This window comes from Somniosus microcephalus, chromosome 2, assembly GCF_052327205.1.
Source record: "Somniosus microcephalus isolate GS21.2 chromosome 2, FLI_Smic_1.0, whole genome shotgun sequence".
In the NCBI taxonomy this organism is placed as follows: Eukaryota; Metazoa; Chordata; class Chondrichthyes; order Squaliformes; family Somniosidae; genus Somniosus; species Somniosus microcephalus.
This window is the reverse complement of record NC_140988.1, coordinates 291,917,531-291,942,730: the sequence shown is the minus strand read 5'-3', so window position 1 is coordinate 291,942,730 and position 25,200 is coordinate 291,917,531. Positions and strand designations below refer to the sequence as shown.

At 44.9% G+C, this 25,200-nt stretch overlaps 2 protein-coding genes across 3 annotated transcripts in view; one reads left to right on the top strand and one right to left on the bottom strand.

Annotated features, from left to right (window-relative positions):
• LOC147123455 (GTP-binding protein Rit2-like) overlaps window positions 1–25,200 on the bottom strand; it is a 538,426-nt gene that overhangs the window by 409,688 nt on the left and 103,538 nt on the right. The window lies entirely within an intron of this gene.
• LOC147123456 (uncharacterized) lies at window positions 178–24,288 on the top strand. Its single transcript, XM_086004475.1, has 4 exons — window positions 178–1,444; window positions 1,661–1,754; window positions 12,505–12,597; window positions 24,190–24,288. The coding sequence occupies exons 1-4, from the start codon at window positions 183–185 to the stop codon at window positions 24,286–24,288; spliced, it is 1,548 nt and encodes a 515-aa protein (XP_085860601.1). The 5' UTR covers window positions 178–182.

Here is a 25,200-nt window from a genome sequence, read left to right as displayed (position 1 = left end):
ACGGATATCCGACCACCACTAGGGGACCTGGGAATGGGTTGGTATTAGTACCGACGGGTAAGTTAGTGTACCAGGGAGTGCACTATGCAGTTGCATCTGTGGTCCTTAACCTAACAGAAGTTTGCCTACCTGCGTTCTGCCCCCGGAAAACCGAGTTACTGTATCAGGCTCTGCTGAGGGAGATGTTCCGAAGCTTCTATGAGCTGGACTTCGGGGACATCAGTGTGGCAGACCTGTACACAAAAGAAGACACGACCGAGAGGGGCAGACAGCGCAGGGGGGTTGTGAACGATGTTTTCACTGGGTTTAATACTGGGGCCTCAGTTATGAACAGCCTGGATGATGTGCAGCTGGCCCTACAGATTAATGGGCTAAAGTCTCAGCTGCGCAGCATCCTAGGGAAGGAGAATGATGTTTTGGGCTCCACGCTTCATGAGGGGGTGGCTATGACAGTGCACCTGAAGGAGATTGTTGCCCAGCTAGAGGCTCATGCTCGGACAATAAACACCTTGATTAAGGAGGACCGGCTGGCCTCTGATCAGGCGGCACAGAATGAAGTGTGTGTGCTCTATGGGGCCTGGTTGCTGGGAGAGGGCCGCAGTAACTTGGAAGACCTTAGGCAAGGTCGGGTCCCCTCCTGGGTCAGAAACCAGCACCTGGAGGCACTGCACCCCTATAGCCACACCCTCAGCCCATGCCAGCTCCGAGTGGCGTCGGAGGCCTATCCTGTCCCGGTTGACTGTGGGAAATCCAACCACACTATTATGGGTGTGGTTGTGCGAATGCCAGTGATGGGGTCATCCGCCAAACCAGCACCCCTGTATCGTGTGGAGAATGTCGGGGCCATTCGTGGGGGGGTACACGACTGTTTCACAACGGTCCCACCCTATGTCATTGTGCGGGAGCACACAGTGACGGGTACTGACCTGTCTGGTTGCTGTAGCCGGGGAGCACAGGTGATACTGTGTCCCCAGCACTTGAACGCCTTCAGGAGGTCACAATGCGGGTTTAGCACTGCTGGGGCAGAACCTATAAATTGCACGATGGAGGTAATGGCGCCTGGCCATGTGCCTCCACAGATAGCATATGTGGGTGGTGGGACATATTGTGTCACCACGACTGCCCGCCGGTATAGGCACGGCCCGAGTGAGTGGTGTGATATACCGGACAGCAGCTTTTGCTTTAAACCTAGGGCAGAAGTTCAAGTGGCCCAGGAAAGGATCATTCCAATCCTGGAACCCTCCACAATTCACCTCACGGTACAGCACAATGTAAGTGACTTGCAGAACTATGTTGCCCGGTTTGGGTACTATATGCCACTCTTACCTGAGAAACTCACTGCCTTATTGAAGGCAGTGGACCTCAGTCAAAAACATTACTTCACCCTTGAACAGAAAAACAAAGACATAGCTCTTGGGATCGCAGACATACAGCCACCCGCGTGGTGGGAATGGGGAACAAGGGTAGATATCCCTGTCTGGCTTCGCGTGGCCTCCCACACACTGGTAATTGTACAACTGGTCATTGTAGTGTATCTCATTATAAACACCTGCAAAGCCAGAAGAGCCCTCAAAGCACACCAGTATCTGAAATTATTCAACAAGCAGCAACAGAAGGACAGCCTAGTATAACCATGAGAAGAATGCCCTTTTGTTTCCAGGTATTCTTTCCTTGTCGGAAACAAAGAGGACCATTCTGATGCACTGTATCGCAGCACTACTCGCACCCGGAAGCTGGCTAATACCATACACTACGTAAGCTGTCAAAACTTATATATGGCAAAGTTGTACGAACTTACACCATCACGGATGGATAGGGTGAAAGCTGTACAACTTTGCAGGAAAGGACGCAAGGAACACACGCGGCATGGGGTATTTGTTATGCTCTATGTAATGGAAAAATGTAGTACCTTGTTTTGATGTATACCTGAAAGGGGATATGATTATTGTACCTTTTTCTTTAAGGAAAATGATATTGTTTTGTACACACTAACTTTGTAAGGGTTATTAGTTAGAGTAAACAACGGGGATGACTGACACTTGGTAGGCCTTTGGATTTTCTTACATGTCAATTGACACATCCCAGCTATATCCGGTTGTGTCAAGATGGGGGACTGTAGGGTTTGAAAATCCACAACCACGTTTTATTGGAGCCCTCTAAGGGCAAGGTGACCAAAATTGGATTGCCCTATACAGTTTAAAACCAACATTTTCGGCCAATGCAGTGGTCCCGAAAAGCAGGCTGGGATATCTGAATACAGGGGACTGTGGCTCAGAAGTGAGCCATAGATGTCGGCCAATCGAAACAAAGTGCATTCTCAAAGGCCAATCAGGGGACTGAGTCGGGCCTGAAGCAAGGAAATCCCCGGCCAATGGGGACGACCCGGCCCAGGTTTGAATATGTGACTCACCCCTAATCGAGCTATGAGTGCAGGCCATCATCACCTTAATCAACTCGGACTAGGGACAATAGTTTTGGGATCACTACAGTTAAGAGGTGGCCCAAAATAATCAAGTCCCAGGACTGACACAATGGGACAGCAGACTTGGAGGAGCCGCTGTGCACTCAAAACAATACCCCTGCCCTCACACTTGTAAACACCAATTTAATTGGGCGCGAAGAGGCCGAAATGGAATTGGGTATAAAATACAGAACCAAGAGATTATTAAAAAAAACCAGAAGAAAGAGCAGGAGAGCGAGTTAAGAAGCTGAGGGAGAGACGAGCTGGGAAGAACTACCATCTAAAGAACTCCAACCACGCTGATGAGAAGATCCACCATCAGGCCCCAGACGCAATCGGCATACTGAAAGTTTACTCCGCTACCAGACGGCGCAACATCACCACAAGAAACCGCACCATATACCGACTCCCGTCCCGGGGACATCAACAAGAAGACACCAACGACCGAAGTGGCTGTGGAAGATGGCATTCACTCCCGCTATTTTGGGAGCCTTTTCCATCAAGCACAAACCAACCAACAACAGCAACAACCCAACAACCGCACTCAAAGTAGGCTGTGAGTATAATCCAAGGGCCTGCAACTGTCAGTCTAGTCTAGGTAGGAAAGTGGGTTGGTGGGATTGGACTTGGTAAAGTTAAAACAGTGTAAAACATTTTCGTTATGTCCGTTCTCTCCCATATTTTATTTATAGTTATAGAGTGTGTGTGTTTATTACGCTTGTGGTAGAACCAAATAAAATTGGTTGTCACCTGTTTTTTCCAAGGACTACTTGTCTCCGAGTGTCTATTTAAAGTGCATCGTTCTCCATCCAAATTCTGGAGTTAGAACCAGATAGGGGTATTAGGGTGCTTTGAACCCGCCAAACAAGGGAACAGCAGGCTAGGGAAAAAGAGAGAGGACTATAGGAGCCCTTGGGCTCAGGAGTACCCCGCAGATTAGGTATAAACTGTGCGGGTCGTCACCGTATTCTAGTCCTCCTCTATAAGCTGTTGTTCTCTATCTCCTTAGAGGGTGTTTAGTGACACCCGACCTGCAGGCTAACATAAGCTGCAAGGGTATAAAGGAGACAGAGGCCCAATACATTAACAGGCACTAAAGACCCCTGTAATTGGGCAGAGCAAAACCCCCTACACCGCCTTTGGCACTGCTGCTCAGTCATGTTGAGGTAGCTGACCCTGTGTCTGTAGACCCTGTTTGGGGGGTATCTCTTGCGCCGACTGGCTTCCATGCACTGGCCCCTTCTGGCCTGTGCTGCCTCAGGGGGGTGAGCAGCAGCCTGTCGCTCCTGCTCCTGCTGCTGCTGCTGTTGCTGGTGCTGCTGTTGTTCCTGGTTCTGCTGCTGCCGCACCTGGTGCTGGAGATCCTGTAATGCCAAGAAGGGAAGGAAAAAAAGGCCTTCCATGCTTCTGGTAGATGCCTCAGTTGAGGAAACGCTGAGTGAGGGTGGCGAGAGGGGTCTCGCAGGAGGTCACACTGGAGAAGTGTGTGAGGCTCCAACCTTCCACAGGTGTGGTTAGGCCTGCTAAAAATTGCCCCAGGCCTGATACAACAAAGTCCTGCCACCTGCAAATGATGACTGATCAAATATCCTCTTTAATGTTCGACCTGCAGCTGACAGTCAGCAAGCCAATAGTGTTCACGTCAGGTTTCACAGTCGTGATCCCCACCAGGCGTGTTTTATGTGGGAAAAGGGTTAAACAGGGTTAAAATGGGATTATAAAGGCCAATTAGTGCTGTTGCAGGCGGGACTGATTCGGGTCCATCAGACACACCTAGGTTAAAATGGCGTGGAGGCGGGAACCAGGCGGGGGGGGGTCCCGACCCCCAAGTTTGGCGACTTAAACACCCCCCCGCACGCCTAAAAGCCCGCCTGTCGGCTGCGTTAAAATCGAGCCCTTCATGTCTCAGCCTGGGCAATGTTACTGTGGAGGATATCATCGCTGAGCAGCATCTTGCCTTCACCTGGCATCCATATGCATATGCTTTCCTGCAGGGCTTAATAAGATCAAAAGTGGGGAAACCAAGCTGATTTTTCCCTTCTCTAGCTCATAGAGGCTGAAGCTAATTGTAGTGCCTCTATCGCTGTCCTGACTGAACTCAGCTAATTGCATCGAGACCACAGACTGCGAGAGAACTGACGAAACTTACCACAACTTGAGCAGGCAGATCACTGAGTGACAGCTAATTGTTTGGTTATGAAGCCAGCACTGTTATCAATAGGTTGCTGACAAATTTACTCTACCTCATTATAGTGCTGAAGCTCTCAGACAATTAAAGTAAATTCATCTGCAAAAAATGTCACTTGCTGACAAATTACACTGCCATCACACGCTCTACTGAAGAAGACACCTGCTTTATCACTTACTGCTGCCTGAAAGTACAATTCTTTTTATTACTGGGTGATATATTTTGCTTGAAAGGTTTAGTATTTCAGTTCGATAGCCCCTTTTCCTGAGTTTAAATATATTAAAAACACAGCATTGTACAAAATGATCCTGTCTTTGTACAGGGGTGGAAAATATAGTTAGTATTACAATATCATTGTTTCATGGTCAATGGTAGTTATGATGCTACCTTCAGTCAGGAGCCTGGAGTGGAGCTCAGTGGATATATGTAACTCCAATACGGATACTGATATGGCTATGGTACAAATTGTGCAATAAATCTGCCAAAGAAGTAAAATAGCATGAAATATTTATAATAAATATCTGCATTACAGATTATAATAACCTTTGGTCAACTCTATAAAAACCTCAACTGACCCCCTAAAAGGTGTTGCCATTAAGCCTTCTTTTGCAGTTGTAAACAATGAAAAATAAAATGACAGTTTCTGAAATCCAAATGCTGGTGGATTTGGCGTCCATGTCTCAAGATTGCACACTTTAAGCCCTTGCTGTTGAAATTACTGGAGAGACACACAGTTGACTGAGCACTGAATCCGGACTTCTGTGTTCACACTCAGGAGTTTCTGTTCTTCATCAGTGAATCCCTGAGGTTACTGTGCTTTAAAGTGTCCCAAATGTATAAATAAGGCCTGTGTTTTGCTCCACTGACATTTCATATATCTGCTTTCATCCAACCATCCATTAATCTGTCTGTCTATTCATTTATCTATCCATCCATTCATATGTCAGTGCTCATGGTATTTTTTTGTGAAAAACAATTTTTTGAGGCCTTTTCAGAAAATTTTGCAGAAAGCCAGTAAAAACGTTAATAAAATAAGAATCAAAACCAGGCCTGAAAAAGGTAATCTGTAGATTAATTGGACCACTCACCGGTGGGATCTGGCATTAAACCTAGCTAAACTGAAGGCATGAAAATCTACTCTATCCGCCAGTTGTAAGTACAAATGGGTTCAGGGCATTATCAATCTAATCCTACTGGACATGGGTCCATAGCAGAAACTTGCCCATAATTCAGCATGGCATTAAATTGGCAGTTCCATGCAGTGAGGCCAGGAGAATAACTTTAAAGATAGAGAAATGTCACGGGAAGGGAGAGAAAGGAAGGGTGCTCTTCGAAAGCTGCAGGTTAAGTTAAATTATTGGCATGGAGTAAAGGAGCTCTAACCTGTGTTTGACTCCTGCCATACCTGACCTGCTGATACCTAATGATGATACTAAGGGCCAAAAATAGAAAGAGGTTGCATTCCACAGCACTGACATCTCTTGCTTTAATGAACACAGAAAAAAGTTTATAGCCATTAATATCTGTGAGTGTTTTCCTGTGGTATATTTGATGGAAAATCAACGGAAATCCCAGAGAAACAGTCTAAAATACATAAAATGCTTCCTATTCTACTTATTTATCCCCTTTTTGCTCTTCTCACACACTCAATGACTCATATATGTCTTTGATTTCTCTCCTTATGTCTCCTTTTCTCTCCTACGTATATCAATTATGCTCTTTAACTATTTCCTGATCTCCACTTTTGCGCTTTACATGTCCTTCTATGTCTTATCCTGTGCGTGTGACCATAGCGTGTCTTATTTTTTTTCTTCCGTCCCCCTTTCCCTTGTTCTGTTCCAATGTAAATGCTCTTCATCTGTAATGTCTTCTTTTTAGGCAGTCCCTCAGAACTGAGGATGACTTGCTTCCGCACTAAAAATGAGTTCTCTGGTGATATATTTCTGTCCCCCTGCCCTAGCTCCTGCACACTTTTAGCCAGTGATTCACCACATGAACAACTCTACTTCAGCCTACTCTCTAAAGTATGTGTGCTTGCTAGAGTAAGTTCAAGGGCCGCTGTATCTTCAGAAAGGATGGCCTCCTCTTCCTGAAGTGACATAGTGGCACCAGCATGTTCCTGCGTGTTATCTCCTCCTGTGTTGCCACTCATCATAACTATGACTGTCCCCTACCCATGTTGGCCAACACGTTTTCTTCCACGGGAGCCAAGATGTGCAGATGAATTGGGCCTCCTTTGATCATGGCCTCTTGTTGCATGTTATGCATGATCTTCCCATGTAAGGTAGGAGGCAGTATGTCAGTGACACCCTTCTGAGGTGTTTAGAGAATGTGTCTGTCATGGTGGGAAAGTTCATCTGTTGTGTGTAAGAAGTGAGGTGTGAGGAAGTGAGGGTTGCAATAGTGGTGGGAGTAGGAAGTGCAGCATGAATGAGTAGGAAGAGAAGGAGGTGGAATTAAATAAGGTGGACTAATATATGAGAGTGAAGGGAAGCAGAGGAGGGAGTGTTGTGAGTAGTGAGGCTGCAGGTGGTGCAGCTGTGAAAGGAGAGCAATTGATGTGATTGATAAGATTCTTACCTTGACAAATCTAATAAGGTCATAAGAACATAAGAATTAAGAGCAGGAGTAGGCCATACGGCCCTTCGAGCCTGCTCCACCATTCAATAAGAACTTGGTTAATCATTGACTTCAACTCCACTTTCCCGCCCAATCTCCATATCCCTTCATTCCCCTAGAGTCCAAAAATCTATCTATCTCAGCCTTGAATATACTCAAAGACTCAGCATCCACAGCCCTTTCGGGTAGTGAATTCCAAAGATTCACAACCCTCTGAGTGAAGAATTTCCTCCTCATCTCAGTCTTAAATGGCCGACCCCTTATCCTGAGACTATGCCCCCTAGTTCTAGACACTCCAGCCAGGGGAAACAACCTTTCAACATCTACCCAACCTCTCAACATCGACCGTCAATCCCCCTCAGATGCTTATATGTTCCAATGAGATAACCTCTCATTAAAGGCTAACATGCCATTTGCCTTCCTAATTGCTTGCTGTACCTGCATGCTATCTGTGTTTCCGGTATGAGGACACCTAAATCTCTCTGAACACCAACATTTAATAGTTTCTCACCATTTAAAAAATATTCTGTTCTTCTATTTTTCCTACCAAAGTAAATAACTTCACATTTTTCCACATTATGCTCCATCTGTCACCTTATTGCCCACTCACGTAACCTGTCTATATCCTTTTGCAGGCTCTTTGTGTCCTCCTCACAGCTTACTTTCCCACCTAGCTTTGTATCGTCAGCAAACTTGGATACATTACACTCAGTCCCTTCATTTAAGTCATTAATATAGATTGTAAATAGCTGAGGCCCAAGCACTGATCCTTGTGGCACCCCACTAGTTACAGCCTACCAACTGGAAAATGACCCATTTATCCCTACTCTCTGTTTTCTGTCCATTCACCAATCCTCTATCCATGTTAATACATGACCCGCAACCCCATATGCCCTTATCTTTTATAGCAACCGTTTATGTGGCACCTTATTCGAATGCCTTTTGTAAATTCAAATATACTACATCTGCTGGTTCCCCTTTAGCTACCCTACTAGTTACATCACCAAAAAACTCTAATAAATTTGTTAAACACGATTTCCTTTTCATAAAACCATGTTGACTCTGCCTAATCATATTATGATTTTCTAAGTGCCCTGTTACCACTTCCTTATTAATGGATTCTAGCATTTTCCCGATGACTGATGTCAGGCTAACTGGCCTGTAGTTCCCTGTTTTCTCTATCCCTCCTTTCTTGAATAGCGGGGTTACATTTACTACCTTTGAATCCGCTGGGACCGTTCTAGAATCTAAGGAATTTTGGAAGATCACAATCAATGCATCCACTATCTCTGCAGCCACCTCTTTTAGAACCCTAGGATATAGGCCATCGGGTCCAGGGGCTTTGTTGGCTTTTAGTCCCATTAGTTTCTCAAGTATTTTTTCCCTACTGATATTAATTTCTTTAAGTTCCTCACTCTTAATAGCCCCCCATGATTATTGTAATACCTTTGTTACAAGCTCCTATGATTTGTTGCTTAATACGCTGTCCAATGGTATAGTGGCTGTTTGGGTGCCTATAGATTACTCCCACCAGTGTTTTCTGCCCCTTGTAATTTCTGATTTCCACCCATAATTATTCTACTTCCTGGTCTTCCGAGCCAAGGTCCTTTCTCACTACTGTCCTTATGTCATCCTTTATTATCAGGGCTACCCCCCTCCTTTCCGATTCTGCCTCTTTTCAGTCATTGAAGTTATTCCTGCATTGTAGCCATGTCCTGGGAGCTAAGCAATCTCTTCCCACTGATGAAGGAGATGTTATCTGAAGGACTTTCTGCCACCTGGAGGGAACAGGGTCTCCTTCCTCCTCTTCACTGCTTAGACCAGGGCCTTCAACCTTCAAAGCTGCAAGGAGAATCTTGGGGCCCGATCTGCAGGTGTTGCAATCATTTCTTTCTTCAGAAACATTCCCTGCTGTCTGCAGCCAGTGTGCCGCTTCCCTTTAAGAGCTGCTGGCTGCCTTTAAGTGGCGTCAATGAAAACAAATTTCCCACCTTCCCCAAACAGGCACGCAGCGAATGAGCAGCGGGGTTGGCACTAGTTGCATGCCTGTCTCAGTGTAATGAACTGCCAGCACCGATTTCCCATGGACGTGCGACCACATGAACAATCGGGTACAGCACGCGTCCCGCAATCTGCGGGCCCGTTCTCGGGCATGATCCAATTTCCAGGCCGTGTTGTTTATGTTCAAGCCGCTGTCAATCTGAGGAACAATGTTTGCCTCTGTATCATTATGGTGTTCTGAATCTGAATTGGATTCAGAAAATAGAAAAATTCGCATCATCCAAAGCTAATTCCGTTCTGAAATTGCAGTTTACCTGAATGTTTATCCCCAGTTGACAGCAAACACTATTCATGACACTTAAGTACAAATTTATCATATTATTGCCAGGAAATTCCACACAAAATTTTTGCTCGTAGGCTGTCTCTAATCTAGTTTTGAAGAAACTAAACCATGGAACAAGGGCCTCCTGAGAGACTCCAGTAAGTGTACAATCTATAACATCTGGGGTTCTTTTGCAATTCATATGTCTCCATTCAAATGAATGCAATTTTACTTTAATAATGAAATATGCAACTTTGCCTTATTTCTGATTAGAAGCCAATAAGCAAAATAGAATTATCTGATTGGCTGGTAAGCAGACATTAATTCATAATAGACATACATTTCATGAATTTTATTTAAATTGTAAAATGACACATTTGTGAAGGGACCACACAGGGCAACATGATTTAAAAAAGGGAACAAACCCATGATTATAGTGCAGAAGAAGCTTGAAGAGCACACTAACAATTGATGAAAGCTTGAGGTGAATCGGTTTCCTATTCTAGTACAGAACATGCTGGCTTTTGCACTGCAGTAATGATAGACCTGACCAAATGGTCCGAACTATAGGTGACTGTATCGGTGATAATCGCCTGGAATTTCCTCGCAGTTGTTCCTGCTCTGCTACTGTAATTTTGCCAGGAGTCTGGCGGAAACCCTATTTACGTGTATTGGGTTTCCACCACACTTCCGCCGAATTTATGGTAGTAGAGTGGAAGCATCTCCGAGGAAATTCCCAGCCTATATAATATAATTGTTCTTTCACAAATGAATAAAGCACCTAACTCACAAGCAAGCATGGTCCTTTTCACAAGGGACAGAATGTCCATGTTGCCTGGACAACAGCCTATCTTTCGACAGTGCTCTTCTTGTACAAAAAGGCACCTTGGAAGACATTGCAGGGTAAAATGGACAAGGTACACATTACAAATTCATTGGTAAAAATTCACTACTGTGGATTAGTCTTCTATAAAACATAACATGTAAGGTTCGAAAATTTCTGCAAAACCCCAGAACAGAAGGAAAGCCTTATTTAAAACGATTTTGGACCATCACAGAAGAAATCTGTAAAAAGGATAAAATGTATGGTTGGGCCTAACAGAAGATTTCAAAGAGTTAAATTACACATTTTCCCCAAAAGGAAGAAAGGAGAGATATTGGACTGTTTGAAGGAATATTGGGCCAAAGGGGCTTAAAAATCAAAACCCCAGGATTTTGGCTATTTTAAAAGGCATGTTCAGGCCTGTGGAAAAGGCTGCGACAGGAATGTGGGATTGACCTCTGCAGAAGAACAGTTTGCGTATTCGAAAGTAGCCAGACTGTCTGGGAGGAACAATAAACGAAGCTCAGCTCCTATCTGGGAATTTGCATTCAATCAATAAATCAATGAAAACCCCAGCCTCACCTAAAGCCCAAAGCCCATTAAAACCCATGCATAAAAGAACCTGCACAGAATTTGAAGGCCTTACAGGAAATATAAGATTAAAAGACTGTTTGAGACATTCAAAACCACTTCACACCTTCTTCAAATACTCAGGAAGCTATCCCGAAACCAGTTAACTAAATGGGACCAATCAAGTGGCCCTTAACGAGCCAGCCAAAATTCTAACAAGATTAGCAGGTTTCGTTTTAGTACAAACTAAAGACCTGTCTCCACAAGAAATCAGTTCGTTCGATGGGTTCGACAGTCGTTCAGGCAGAGAATTGAAACAGCAATCAATGAATTGAAGTCGGCAGTACAGTTCGGACAGACACAGAAAAAGGCACAGCTCATTCGAAAGACATCAGCCTCAGGACAACAGAAGGAGAACGGAAGGAATCGCAGCAACCAAGGGTGCCACGAAACAAACAACCAACAATATTATCAACAACTAGGTAATATTGGGCCACCACGACCAACAAGAAACCAACCTGGAAGAAACCGAAGATCTGCAAGTTTTTCCCACTCTACAAACTATTCCTGCATTTGGTGAGCATTTCCTGGTCCTCTGGAATTCAACCTAGTTAGTACAGTGGGATTGGGAGGGGTAAGGTATTTTTGTCTATTGTTATTCTCCCTCGCATATTCCGAAGTGTTCCCCCTTTTAGAGTGATAAGATTTATTGTGTTGTGTATATTTTCTTGTCTCAAATAAAATCCAAGTTCTTTTCACCAACTCAGTTGTCTGTTGCAATTTCATTACAACCCCCAAATAAGTCCAGGTCTAGAACCAAGGGAGTGGGAGCGATTCGAACCACTCAAAGGAGTCAAAGGTGAAGCTGACACACACACCACCCCCTACAAACATGAACACAAGATGAGAAAAACTTATGGTTCATTTTAGCTCATCCCCTAGAGTCCTCCCATCATAGCATCCAATTGTTCCTTAAATGGTTCCAGGGTTTCCACTTCCACTACCCAACCTAGAATCCATTCTATGTGTGATCACTCTTTGCATGAAGAAAGACTTGAGCCATACTTCGAAGTATCCTTCATTCTGTCAGGTTTAAAGTTATTTATGTTTTTACAGCAGACATTGAGACATAGGCTAGGGAGTTTCTTGGGATATCCGTCGTACCTCTGGCGAAGAAACACCAGCAGAGCAGGCGCTGCTCCAAGGAGTCTCCTGGTCATAGATTGCATGGTTCAGGTAATTATTCCACTGATCCCATTCAGGGTTCCTACATTTCCAAACTCCCAAACTAGATAGGAGCAGAATAGGGACATTTGGAACCAGAAATTGGGCCGCACAGCGCCCATTTTCTGGGTGTTAACCAGCCTCCTAAACCTCCAATATGGTGGTCAGGAAGCAGATGTTCATTATGAGCTGGACGTCCGCTGACCACCATATTGATAAAGGCTAAAAAAGAGGCATCCAGTGCCCATGCCTGAAACGGGCATTGGGCCCTATGCAAATAATTTGTTTTCCCTCAGGTAACCGGTGCCCGCTGCACTCAGGAAGACCGCGTCTATATGCAGCCAAAAAGGCAGTCTTTAAACAGATCGCTGCAGTTTGCAACCAACAAGGTAAGCTTTTAAAATTATTCACCTGAATGTGGAGCTGGGAGGAGCAGGAGTGCTCGTCCCAACCTCACATTCAAAGAATGCAGGCCACTGCTGGCCAATGCTTCATAACCTTGATCACTGCCGCTACCTCCTACCCCACAATCATTAATACTACCTCCCCACCAATCATCGTCACTACTCCCCCCCCTATCATCGCTGCTACCTCCCTCCTCCCCGCAGCCACTGCATCCTTTCCAACATGATTGACCCGCTTCCCAGTCACCCCCTTCTCGGTCGCCCCCTTCATCACTTACCTGACTGCCATTGCTGGTGCCGCAATGGCCCAATCTTCAATTGCACTTTGCCAGAGAGCTGCCTGTTACCATCGCAGTTTTTTCTCTATACATTATAGAGTAAGTATACAACACTTCAACTTTAAGTAGGCTGCCGTATATATCAATAATAAAGTATAGCAATAAAGCTCTTTAGTGTGTTTGCCTGGCAGAGTAGCCTCCAGACGTTCCCAGTCACACACACAACAGTACATTTTCCACACAAACATCAACTTTCTAAATTTAAGTATTTTCCCTTTTATTTCTTGAGTGATTTAGAGCCTTGGCCCTAAATGTTCACTATTGCAACATATCTGCAGCAGCTGCATTTTGTTAGTGTTAGCCATGGCTCAGTGGTAGCACTCTCGCCTCAGAATTAGAAGGCCATAGGTTCAAGCCCCACTCCAGAGACATGAGCACATAATCCAGGCTTACACTCCAGTGCAGTACTGAGGGAGTGCTGCACTGTCGGAGGTGCTGTCTTTCGGATGAGACATTAAACTGAGGTCCTGTCTCGCCTCTAAGGAGTGAAGAAGAGCATGCCAGAAGTAGCACCAGGCATACCTAAAAATGAGGTGCCATCCTGGGGAAGCTGCAACACAGGACTATATGCATGCTAAAAAGCGGAAGCAGCATGCTATAGACAGGGCTAAGTGAACCCACAATCAATGGATCAGATCCAAGCTCTGCAGTCCTGCCACACCCAATCATGAATGGTGGTGGATCATTAAACAACTAACGGGAGGAGGAGGCTCCAAGAATATCCCCATCCTCAATGGTGGTGGAGCCCAGCACGTGAGTGCAAAAGACAAGGCTGAAGCATTTGCAACCATCTTCAGCCAGCAGTGCCGAGTGGATGATCCATATCCCCACCATCACAAAAGCCAGTCTTCAGCCAATTCGATTTACTCCACGTGATATCAAGAAACGGCTGAACGCACTCGTTACAGCAAAGGCTATGGCCCCCAACAACATCTCGGCTATCATACTGAAGGCTTGTGCTACAGAACTATCCACGCATCTAGCAAAGCTTTTCCAGTACAGCTAAAACACTGGCATCTATCCAACAATGTGGATAACTGCCCAGGTATGTCCTGTCCACAAAAAGCAGAACAAATCCAATCCAGCCAATTGCCACCCCATCAGTCTACTCTCAATCATCAGCAAAGTGATGGAAGGTGTCATCGACAGTGCTATCAAGCAGCACTTATTCACCAAAAACCTGCTCACTGATGCCCAGTTTGGGTTCCGCCAAGACCACTTGGCTCCCGACCTCATTACAGCATTGGTCCATACATGGACAAAGGAGCTGAATTCCAGAGGTGAGGTGAGAATGACTGCCCTTGACATCAAGGCAGCATTTGACCGAGTGTGGCATCAAAGAGGCCTAGTAAAACTGGAGTCAATGGGAATCAGGGGGAAAACGCTCCACTGGCTGGAGTCATACCTAGCACAAAGGAAGATGGTTGTGGTGGTTGAACGTCAATCATCACAGCCCCAGGATATTGCTGCAGGAGTTCCTCAGGTCAGTGTCCTAGGCCCAACCATCTTCAGCTGCTTCATCAGTGACCTTCCCTCCAACATAAGGTCAGAAACGGGGATGTTTGCTGATGACTGCACAGTGTTCAGCGCCATTCACAACTCCTCAGATAATGAAGCGGTCAATGCTCGCATGTAACAGGACCTGGACGACGTTCAGGCTTGGGCTGATAAGTAACAGGTAATATTCGCGCAATAGAAGTGCCAGGTAATGACTATCTCCAACAAGCAAGAGCCTAACCACCTCCCCTTGACATTCAACAGCATTACCATTGCCGAATCCCCCACCATCAACATCCTGGGGGTTACCATTGACCAGAAACTTAACTGGACCAGCCACAGAAATACTGTGGCACCAAGAGCAGGTCAGAGGCTGGGTATTCTGTGGCGAGTGTCTCACCTCCTGACTCCCCAAAGCCTTTCCACCATCTACAAGGCACAAGTCAGGAGTGTGATGGAATACTCTCCACTTACCTGGAAGAGTGCAGCTCCAAAAACACTCAAGAAGATCGACACCATCCAAGACAAAGCAGCCCGCCTGATTGGCACCCATCCACCACCTTAAACATTCACTCCCTCCACCACTGGCGTACCGTGGCTGCAGTGTGTACCATCTACAAGATGCATTACAGCAACTCACCAAGGCTTCTTCGGCAGCACCTCCCAAACCCGCGATCTCTTCCACCTAGAAGGACAAGGGCAGCAAACGCATGGGACCACCACCACCTCCAAGTTCCCCTCCAAGTCACACACCATCCTGACTTAGAAGTATATCGCTGTTCCTTCATCGTCGCTGGGTCAAAATCCTGGAACTCCCTCCCTAACAGCACTGTGGGAGTACCTTCACCGCATGGACTGCAGCGGTTCAAGAAGGTGGCTCACCACCACCTTCATAATGGCAACTAGGGATGGGCAATAAATGCTCGCCTTGCCAGTGATGCCCACGTCCCATCAGCGACTAAATATGGTGGGTGTAAAATATCCCATGTCACTATTCTAAGAAGAGCAGGAGAGTTTTCCGTGGTGTCTTAGTCGATATTTATCCATCGTCATTATCACATTGCTGTTTGTGGGGCTTTGCTGTGTGCAAATTGTTTCCTACATTACCAGGATCACTACACTTCAAAAGTACTTCATTGGCTGTGAAGCACCTTGGGACATCTTGAGGTTGTGAACAATGCTATATAAATGCAAGTTTTTCTTCCTTTCTGTTTTTTGTTCTTTCCCTAAGCTCTGAACTGAACAGCATTAATAAACTATGATTTGTAATTTGTAAATGCAGGACTTGTCTCAAATACCTCAGGCTTTTTAATATTTTAATTCTATGTAAAATTTACACAAAGAACAGAGATTGAAAATAAAATGATTCTAAACAAAGTTGTTTGCCTGCAGTATGACAGCATATAACATTAACCCATAAATTCAGGTAAGCGTGCAACATGCACCAAGGGCACAAATAACTTTACAATAAACAACAATTCACCAATGACAGTTGCTTGAGTAATATTTCAGTGCAGTTCCTGGAAATAGTGGATAATAGGAACTAAATTGCAAACATTTCATGGACATCCACAGAATTTACTGTTCCAATCGACTGGGAGCTCATATGATTTTCAGTAAATCTCTCACTGTGGGAGCCTTAGGCGTTGGCAGTTTGAAACTCTCTATGGGAGATGAGTTACTGCAAATAAGACATGGCTTAATGCTGTAAACATGTTTCATACATCTGCTGCCCCAGCTACACTTACCACCAATTTTTACCATTTATTTTGAGGTTTACCCTGTGAATACTGGTTCCACAGATTCAGGCAACATTTTTTATATATTGACGGGATGGGTGCTTTCTTTGAGAAGGCAATGAATTTACTATCCCATTAGTTCCAAGTGGTATGTCGGCTTCTGCTGAGTGCCTAAAGGTTTAATATAATGTGGCTTTTTCTTTTCATGTACGTTGGGAAGCTCAGTGATGATAACCATGTACTCTGTACTCTGTACTCTGAATTTATTGCACTAAGTCACAGAGTGGAGCTAAAACCAACTCAAACTAGATTTTAACACAACCACAAATATTAAATTATTTTTCTTTGGGGAGGAAGATAGTAAATCAGGATAAGATTGTATGCTTTTCTAAATAGGCCCAAATGTTCTTCTTTTGGACCAGATGCCTCCTATTCCTTTCATTACAGAAGGGTACCAACATTTGGACTCCTTTCCTTCCTCATGCCTAGAGGTCATCTATTTTCACAACACATACCCAGCTTTTTTTCTCCAATGAAGAGAGAAACATGGATCCCAATGTTGGAAGGGAATCAAAAGAAATCAATCTGAGATTCCTGAGGGAAAGTTCAGAGAAATTGGCCCATTGTGGGGAGGTGTAAGGTCAAATATTTCGAGGAGACTTGGTCAACTGAGAGGGTTACACTAAATACAAGCACACTGGTGGGATGAGGCAAGTAGACTCCATCATTCTGTGTAAACCCCGATAACTATCAGGGAAAGTCAAAAAAGGACAAGCTCAGCTGAGAAGGGAACATGGAAACAGGACAGGAACGAGCAAATAATCTAGGCGTGAGAGTATCTCTTGAGAAAGAACATAGAAGGAATCCATTCAACTGAGGTGGACTGTCAGTGGGGGAATAAACTCCAATAGATTACAACCACTGTATAGATTGCACATAACTCCCTGTAAGATTCGCAATTTTCAGCAAAAATCACGCAAGAAAACTGGATAAAATTAAGACTGTTTATTGACCAAAGTAAGCTTGCACAGAAAAACCTTTGATAAAAGGGCATACAAAATGGCCGCCAGGCCCCGTGATCAGTTTATGAACCATTTTATTTCTGTTACTGCAAGCCAGACAGGCTTGTGGATTGAAGACAGTGAGCCCACGAAAGCCAGTCTCTGGGAACCGAAACTCAGAGCAACAGCATACATATTCAATGGATTATAAGTACAGGATGGGGCCCATCAAGATATGGGCGGACAATGTAAAAACACTTATACCCATTTATCGTACAAAGGAAAAACCGTTTAGCAGCCATCAAGGAAAATGTCCGGACCGATCAATATGCGAACCGAGCCACGGTGACAATGCAAAAGACATTGAAAGACATTATCGGCCAGGAAGGCCAGTTTAAGTTATCACCGGCTCCGTTACAAGACAAAGCGCCCCTGCAGAGATTTCTGCCCGCCAAAATTAATACAAAGACAGGACTATGATTTGGCGGGAGATAAGACTGTCCCAAAAAAGTATAACTATGGATTGAAAGTCCATCTAAGTTACTTCGGACTCCGGGTTACTTGAACAACTTCTTCTTCACTGCCACGGCTTCTTGTTGGGCGACTTCAGGCTTCCATTTCTTCAAGAATTTTCTTCTACGAGGAACGAACGAAGGGCGGACGGTGCCCGGATCGGCGCCTCTTCCACTTCGGCAGATCGATGAAAACGTTTTCGTTTTTTTTTTAAGACGGACGGTTTCGGTAAAAGGACAACGTGGTCGGTGTTCAGCCAAACAAGGCTCGGCCACGACGAGAAGACGACGAGGGTGGCCCGGGTACTGGGGTCAGGAGATCATCGACGACCCAGGCCGACGGAGAAGAAACCCTCTGGAGAACCGGCGATCGATGCCACAAGATTCTCCCAAGTGCATAGCCTGCATCTGGGTCTGCTCCATGAACCCAAATTGACTTGGTGGATCTCAACCTTAACGAGCGCTCATCGAGGCTGGGTCTACCCCACCGCCTCGAGGGAGGAGAGAATATCGACTGCGCCAGAAGTTTCCAAATCCACGTGACGACGGAAAGCGGTGCCAAAAAGGCTGCGAACCCCCTTTCTCGCGATTTCGAGAGTGGTGAGCATGATCCCAAGTTCCCCAGGTCGAAACTTAGTTTAGGTATAGGGGAGGGAGTTAAGGGAAATCGTAATGTGTTTCCCCCTTTTTCGATGTGCCGTGTGTTCCCCATTTCCATAGAGTCAAGTTCATAAATTTGTGCATGATTGTAGTAACTTTAATCTGTGCCTATGACATGTATTTTGTAATGCTTCAAACTGTTTAAAAATAAAAGCATCCATTTCGTGCTATTCAACCTGGTCTATTGAGTTCTTTCTCTGCACTACTGTTCTCTGCACCTAAGTCCAAGGTCTAGAACCGTAGGGGGGAGTGGGTCGAACCACTCAAGGGTAATTATTGCACGAAGCCTGGCAGGAGACCAGAAAGAGCAAGAGAAACCCCCTACATCACAACTACATCCAATGTGACCCTGAGTGAAATTCCATATTTACAAGCAGGTATTACATGTGGAACTTTTTTTTTATTCATTCACGGGATGTGGGCATTGCTTAAAGGTCAGCATTTATTGCCCATCCCTATTGCCCTTGAGAAGGTGATGGTGAGCTGCTTTCTTGAACCGCTGCAGTCCATGCGGTGAAGCTACTCCCACAGTGCTGTTAGGGAGGGAGTTCCAGGATTTTGACCCAGCGACAATGAAGGAACGGCGATATACTTCCAAGTCAGGGTGGTCTGTGACTTGGAGGGGAACTTGGAGGTGGTGGTGTTCCCATGTGCCTGCTGCCCTTGTCCTTCTAGCTGGAAGAGGTCGCGGGTTTCGGAAGTGCTGACGAAGAAGCCTTGGCGAGTTGCTGCACTGCATCTTGTAGATAGTACACATTGCAGCCACGGTACGCTGGTGGTGAAGGGAGTGAATGTTTAAGGTGGTAGATGGGGTGTCAATCAAGCAGCTGCTTTGTCCTGGATGGTGTCGATCTTCTTGAGTTATGTTGGAGCTGCACTCATCCAGGAAAGTGCAGAGTATTCCATCACACTCCTTACTTGTGTCTTGTAGATGGTGGAAAGGCTTTGGGGAGTCAGGAGGTGAGACACTCGCTGCAGAATACCTAGCCTCTGATATGCTCTTGTTGCCACAGTATTTGTGTGGCTGGTCCAGTTAAGTTGCTGGTCAATGGTGACCCCCAGGATGTTAATGGTGGGGGATTCGGCGATGGTAATGCTGTTGAATGTCAAGGGGCGGTGGTTAGACTCTCGCTTGTTGGAGATAGTCATTGCCTGGCACTTGTGTGGCGCGAATGTTACCTGCCACTTATCAGCCCAAGCCTGAACGTCGTCCAGATCTTGCTGTATGCGGGCATGGATTGCTTCATTATCTGAGGAGATGTGAATGGCAATCATCAGCGGGCATCTCCATTTCTTACGTTAACTAAAGTAACAAATTTATATGACAACGACATACATTTTAGTGTCTTAATGTGAAAAAACTTTGTTTAATCATTTGTAAGGAGACAAAATTCCACATAAAAAAACCTGCAAATGCTAGAAATCAAACAAAGACAGAAAATGCTAGAGATTCACAGCAGGTCAATCAGTCTCTGTCACACCTAAAAGCCTAGAAGTTTGTGGAATTGTTTACAAAGAATTATACACTCAAGTCTCACTGGTAGTGATAATCCAAATGTCAACCCTGCACCATTACCATCACAGTCTCCTAAGGGTCTATCCTTTGCTGCTTCCTCTTCTTCATCTACTTGCTGCCCCATGGCACCATGATCCACAGACATAGGACCTGTTTTTCAACATGTACACTGACGAAACTTAGTTCTACCTCTCCACTGCTTCTCTTGAATCCTCCACTGTTCAGCTTGTCCGATTTCTTGCTAAACATTAGGAAGATATTTGCCACCGACTCCAATCCCCTCCTGGGCCACTATCTCAAGCTGAACATAAGAACTTAAGAAATAGGAGTAGGAGTAAGCTGTATGGCCCCTCGAACCTGCTCAACCATTCAATAAGTTCATGGCTGATCATTGACCTCAACTCCACTTTCCTGCCCAATCTCCATATCCCTTAATTCCTCTGGAGTCCAAAAATCTATCGATTTCAGCCTTGAATATACTCAATGGCTCAGCATCCACAGCCCTTTGGGGTAGAGAATTCCAAAGATCGACAATCCTCTGAGTGAAGAAATTCCTCCTCATCTCAGTCTTAAATGGCCGACCCCTTATCCTGAGACTATGCCCCCTAGTTCTAGATACTCCAGTCAGGGGAAACAACCTCTCAGCATCTACCCTGTCAATCCCCCTCAGAATCGTGTATGTTTGAATGAGATCACCTCTCATTCTTCTAAACTCTAGAGAGCATAGGTCCAATCTACTCAATCTATAGGTTAACCCTTTCATTCCAGGAATCAATCTCGTGAACCTTCGTTGCACTGCCTCTAAGGCAAGTCTATTCTTTCTTACATAAGGAGACCAAAACTGTGCACTAGAACTAGACTATTCACAACATCAGCATCCTTTCCAACCCTAAGCTAAACTTCCAGCCCCATATCCTCTCCATCTCAAAGGCTGCCTACTTCCTCCTCCGGGAACACTTGCCACCTCTGAAAGCCTCATCCTGTCTATTATTTCCAGATTCATCTATTCCAATGCTCTCCTGGCCGGACTCCCACCCTCCACCTTCTGTATACTTCATCTCATCCAAAACCCTGCTACTCGTTTCTTATCCCACAAAAGTCTCACTCAACCATCAACCCTGTCCTCGCTGATCTACATTGGTCCACCAAATTTACATCAGTTTTTAAATTCTCATCCTTATGTTTAAATCCCTTCATAGCCTCACCCCTCCCTAGCTCTGTAACTGCCTCCAGCCCTACAGCCCTCTCCTACATGAACTCCGCAATCCCCTGACTCTGGCCTCTGTGTGTCTTCCCATTCCTTCGCTCCACCATTGGGGGCCGTGCTTTCAGTTGCCATGTCCCCATACTATGAAATTATCTCCCTAAAGCCTTATGCCTCTCTACCTCCCTCAATTACTTTAAGCCCCTCCAAAAAAACTACCTCCATGGTTACCCCTCCAAATTTTGGCCCAGAAATTCGGGTCGGGGGCTTCCCGCGGGTGCAGGCCCCCGATCTGCACTTACCTTGCACGCCGGCCGTTGTGCTGTGGGCCCCCGTGGAATTCCGATCCAGGGCCTGGTCCAGCTGCCGGCGCGCAGTGCTTGCGTATCCCAGGGGCTCAGTTAGTTCGATGCTTCCCCTGGGATCACATGGGCCATGGGGAGCCAATCGGAGCAGGGAATGCTCCATTCATAAGTCTGACAGGAAGTGCTGTCAAGACTTATAAATACTACGGCCCCAAAATAGCACTAAACCTTCAAATACATTTTTTTTTAAATCACATTTTAAAAATAAACTATAAATTACATGAAATAACTATTTTAAACAATAATTTAAATTTTTGAAAAAAATAATTTTATTTTCTAACAGGGCTAAAAATAAACTTACCTTGCTTTAAAGTATTTAAAAATAATAAACCGGTGGAAAAAATGTTTTAATTTTCATTAATTCACCACTTACCTTGTAAAAAGCAGGCCTTACACCTGCTTTTTACATTTCTAAATTCTGCAGGCTTACCCTCCCGAGAAAACCTGTAAAAAAACCGTAAGTTCGATGCGCACGCGCAGCCCCTCCTGCGCACGCGTTCGACCTCTGAACCCCTTCGTTCAGAGGAACGGAAGTGCTGGTTTCCCGCGCATGCGCAGTGCATGCAGGACACTGGCACTTCCATCGGGCCTACGGGTGAGTACCCCATGCGTACTCACCCGTGGAGTCCCGAATTTCTGGGCCTGTCTCTTTCTTTGCCTTGGTCTCTGTGAACATTGAGCTGTTTTTCTACATTAAAGGCACTTTACATTGCAAGTTGTTGTCCATAATTTTAGCAGAAAAAAAAAGTGAGTTGTAAACAAGATTTCCTACCTGTACACTCAATGGAGGAAAGATTCAGTTGTTTGCGCCTCCTGTTAGCGCCTTTAGAGGGCGCAAATGGGGCGCAAAGCAACTAGTGCTCGGGCGCAGTGATGTTTGCGCCGCTCACAAAATTAACTAGATATTTTGTGGCAGCGCTAAACACTACCGCCACGATCTCCTGCGCCGGCAGATCGTGACGTCAGTCGAGTGCGCAACGCCCCGGTAGCGCCCCGGACCGGATATTGAGTGGCGCCCCTGCCTTACCGTCTGCCGCTAGCAACGACAGGTTGAGGGGAGCGTTTTGCATTCAGAAAGGGACTGGGGAGCACTATTTAAAGGCGACTGCTTCCTGCCTTTTTTTGTTGGTGACATTTTTGCACCACGCATTCTGAGAGAGAGAGAGAGACTTCTGGAAAGATTCAACGCTGTGTGAAGGAGTTTTGGGTACTGAGCAGCACTTTGCAGGTTCATTTTGATTTGCCCTTCCTTGCTTCGTCACCGCTTTGAGGTAGCGACTTGCTCCTCGGCCTTTGCACCTTAAGACAGGTGTGAAGCACCTGATTTAGCGCTCCAATCACCTCCAGGGGCGATAAAAGTCAAGTTTGCTGTCGGAGGCGATAATTAGCGCCAGGCGCTAAACTTTGCGCATGGCCGATAATGGCGCCCCAAACGGGGCGATACTGAATTTTTCCCCCAGTATCTTTTCTGGGTAAGTTATGAGCCAGAAAAATGTCATCTCCTATTTTTAAAATAATGCAATACAGCTCTGGTTTTTCCTTTGAGGATCTGCTGAATTGATCACATGATATGACAAAACTAACACTGCTGAAGCATGTACTCTATTTCACTCATGGCTTTGAAATAAAATAGGGCTCCAATATTGTTTTGCCTCTATCCATCAAAAAATCTATTTCATTTTAGTGCGCTTATGGTTTAACACCAGTTAGCTATAATATTCTGAGTACTTTATTGATTTTAGAACTTCAAAGATGCATTCTGTTTATGTGCTCCTTTTTATGTACAGTGTACTGAGTTTCTTTCTATTACTCTGTTTGCGAACCACAGAACAAAAGATGTTGCAAAGGGGAGGAGGGGCATCATAAAGATTTTTTAATGTCCTACATTAGTATAATATGTATATCATATAAAAGGAAGTGGTAAAGAGCATCTTTGTAATAATATATTTTGGCTGATGGGAATGTAAAACAATTCACAATGAGAAATCACTATGGCTGTGTCACCATAAACTCACAATGGCACTGAAATTGTGCTGTGCAAATTGTAATGTAGCCTAAGAACAGCCCAGTTTTAATTCATAAGGAATCATCTAGTCTTAACATTTTATATAAATTTATAGCTTTGCTTGTGCACTAGGATATTTCAAATGGTAGTGCCTGATGTGATTGATAAAAGTACCTTTATTTTAGCCAGATAAGTGAAGCATAATGCACAGCCCTGTCTGGGAGCACAGCGCATTAATGATAAAATTAAACTGGCCCTGTTAACAGTACTGTTAAAAAAAAGTGATTGATTTCTGAAGCTGGTATTCAAATCTAATTTAGTCAAATATTGGCAAGGCTTAGTGCTGGTGGAGTTTACACTTGGGTATTTCTTTTGTCCTTGGTCTGCCACTGCAATTAGGAAGAATTTTTTTTTTCAATCTTCCTTTCTGCTAACTTGGGCATCAAAGTAAAGTATAGTCAGCTGGTGCACCATGTTCTTCAGTTTCTTATTTCACTGTACCACTATCTGTTTCGAGAACTTATAACATCTCCAGAAGGGTCTTTGCTCAATTTTTTTTTCTACTGCAGACTCAGGTTCAAAAGTTACTGGTGGGATTTACTGAGACTGTGAATTTTTTTTTAGGTTGGACCATTTGCGCCTAGAATTTCTGTGGGGTTCTCCCGATCTTATATATCCAGACATAGCCAGATGATCTTCTGCACTGGCTTCCTTTTGTCGCTGCACTGTTATCCCTGCAGTCCCCCAAGGATTTATCCTTGGCCCCAACCCATTTCTCATATATGTGTTGCCCTTCGGCGACATCATCCGAAGACATGACATTTGATGATGAGATCTAGGTCTACCTCACCAATACCTCACTCGACCCCCTCCATTGCTTCTGTAAGACTGTTTGTACTACATCCAGTCTGGATGAACCGCAATCTCCTCCAGTTACACATTGGGAAAACTAATGTCAATATTTACGGCCGTCGCCACAAACTCCATTTCCTCGCCATCGATTCCAACCCTTCCTTGGCCACTGTCTCAGACTGAACTAGACTGTTTGCAACCTTAGTGTCCTATTTGACTGCAAGTAGAGCTTCCAACCCCATATCTTCTCCATCACAAAAAGCATATACTTCCACCTCTGTAATATTGCCTGTCTCCACCCCTGCCTCAGTCCATCTGCTACAGAAATGCTCATCCATGCTTTCGCTACCTCCAAATTTTACTATGCCAGTACACGCCTGGCCAGCCTGCCCATCTTCCACCCTCTATAAACTTGAACTCGTCCAAAATGCTGCTGCCCGTATCCTAACCCGCACCAAGTCTCGGTCACCCATCATCCCTGCACTAATCTACATTGGCTACCAATCCACCAACACTTCAATTTTAAAATTCTCATCCTCATGTTTAAATCCCTCTATGGCTTTGCCTCACCCTATCTCTTTAACCATGTCCAACTCTACAACCCTCCATGAATTCTGTGTTCCTTCAACTTTGGCATCTTTTGCATCCTCCATTCCCTTCGCCCCTTCAATGGCAGCCTTGCCTTCAGTCAACTAAGCCTTAAGCTCTGGAATTTCCCCCCTAAACCTCTCAGTCTCTTCAACTCTCCCTCAAAATGTGGGCTTGCCCACAGAAGTTGACTTTTTGCATTTAGCATGAGTAAAATGCATTGAGAAGAAAACTGAAATATAACAGGAATATTTTGCTAATGTTGCACAGATTATTTTTAAGGCCATTTTTATAAAACCGTAACCCTCTTT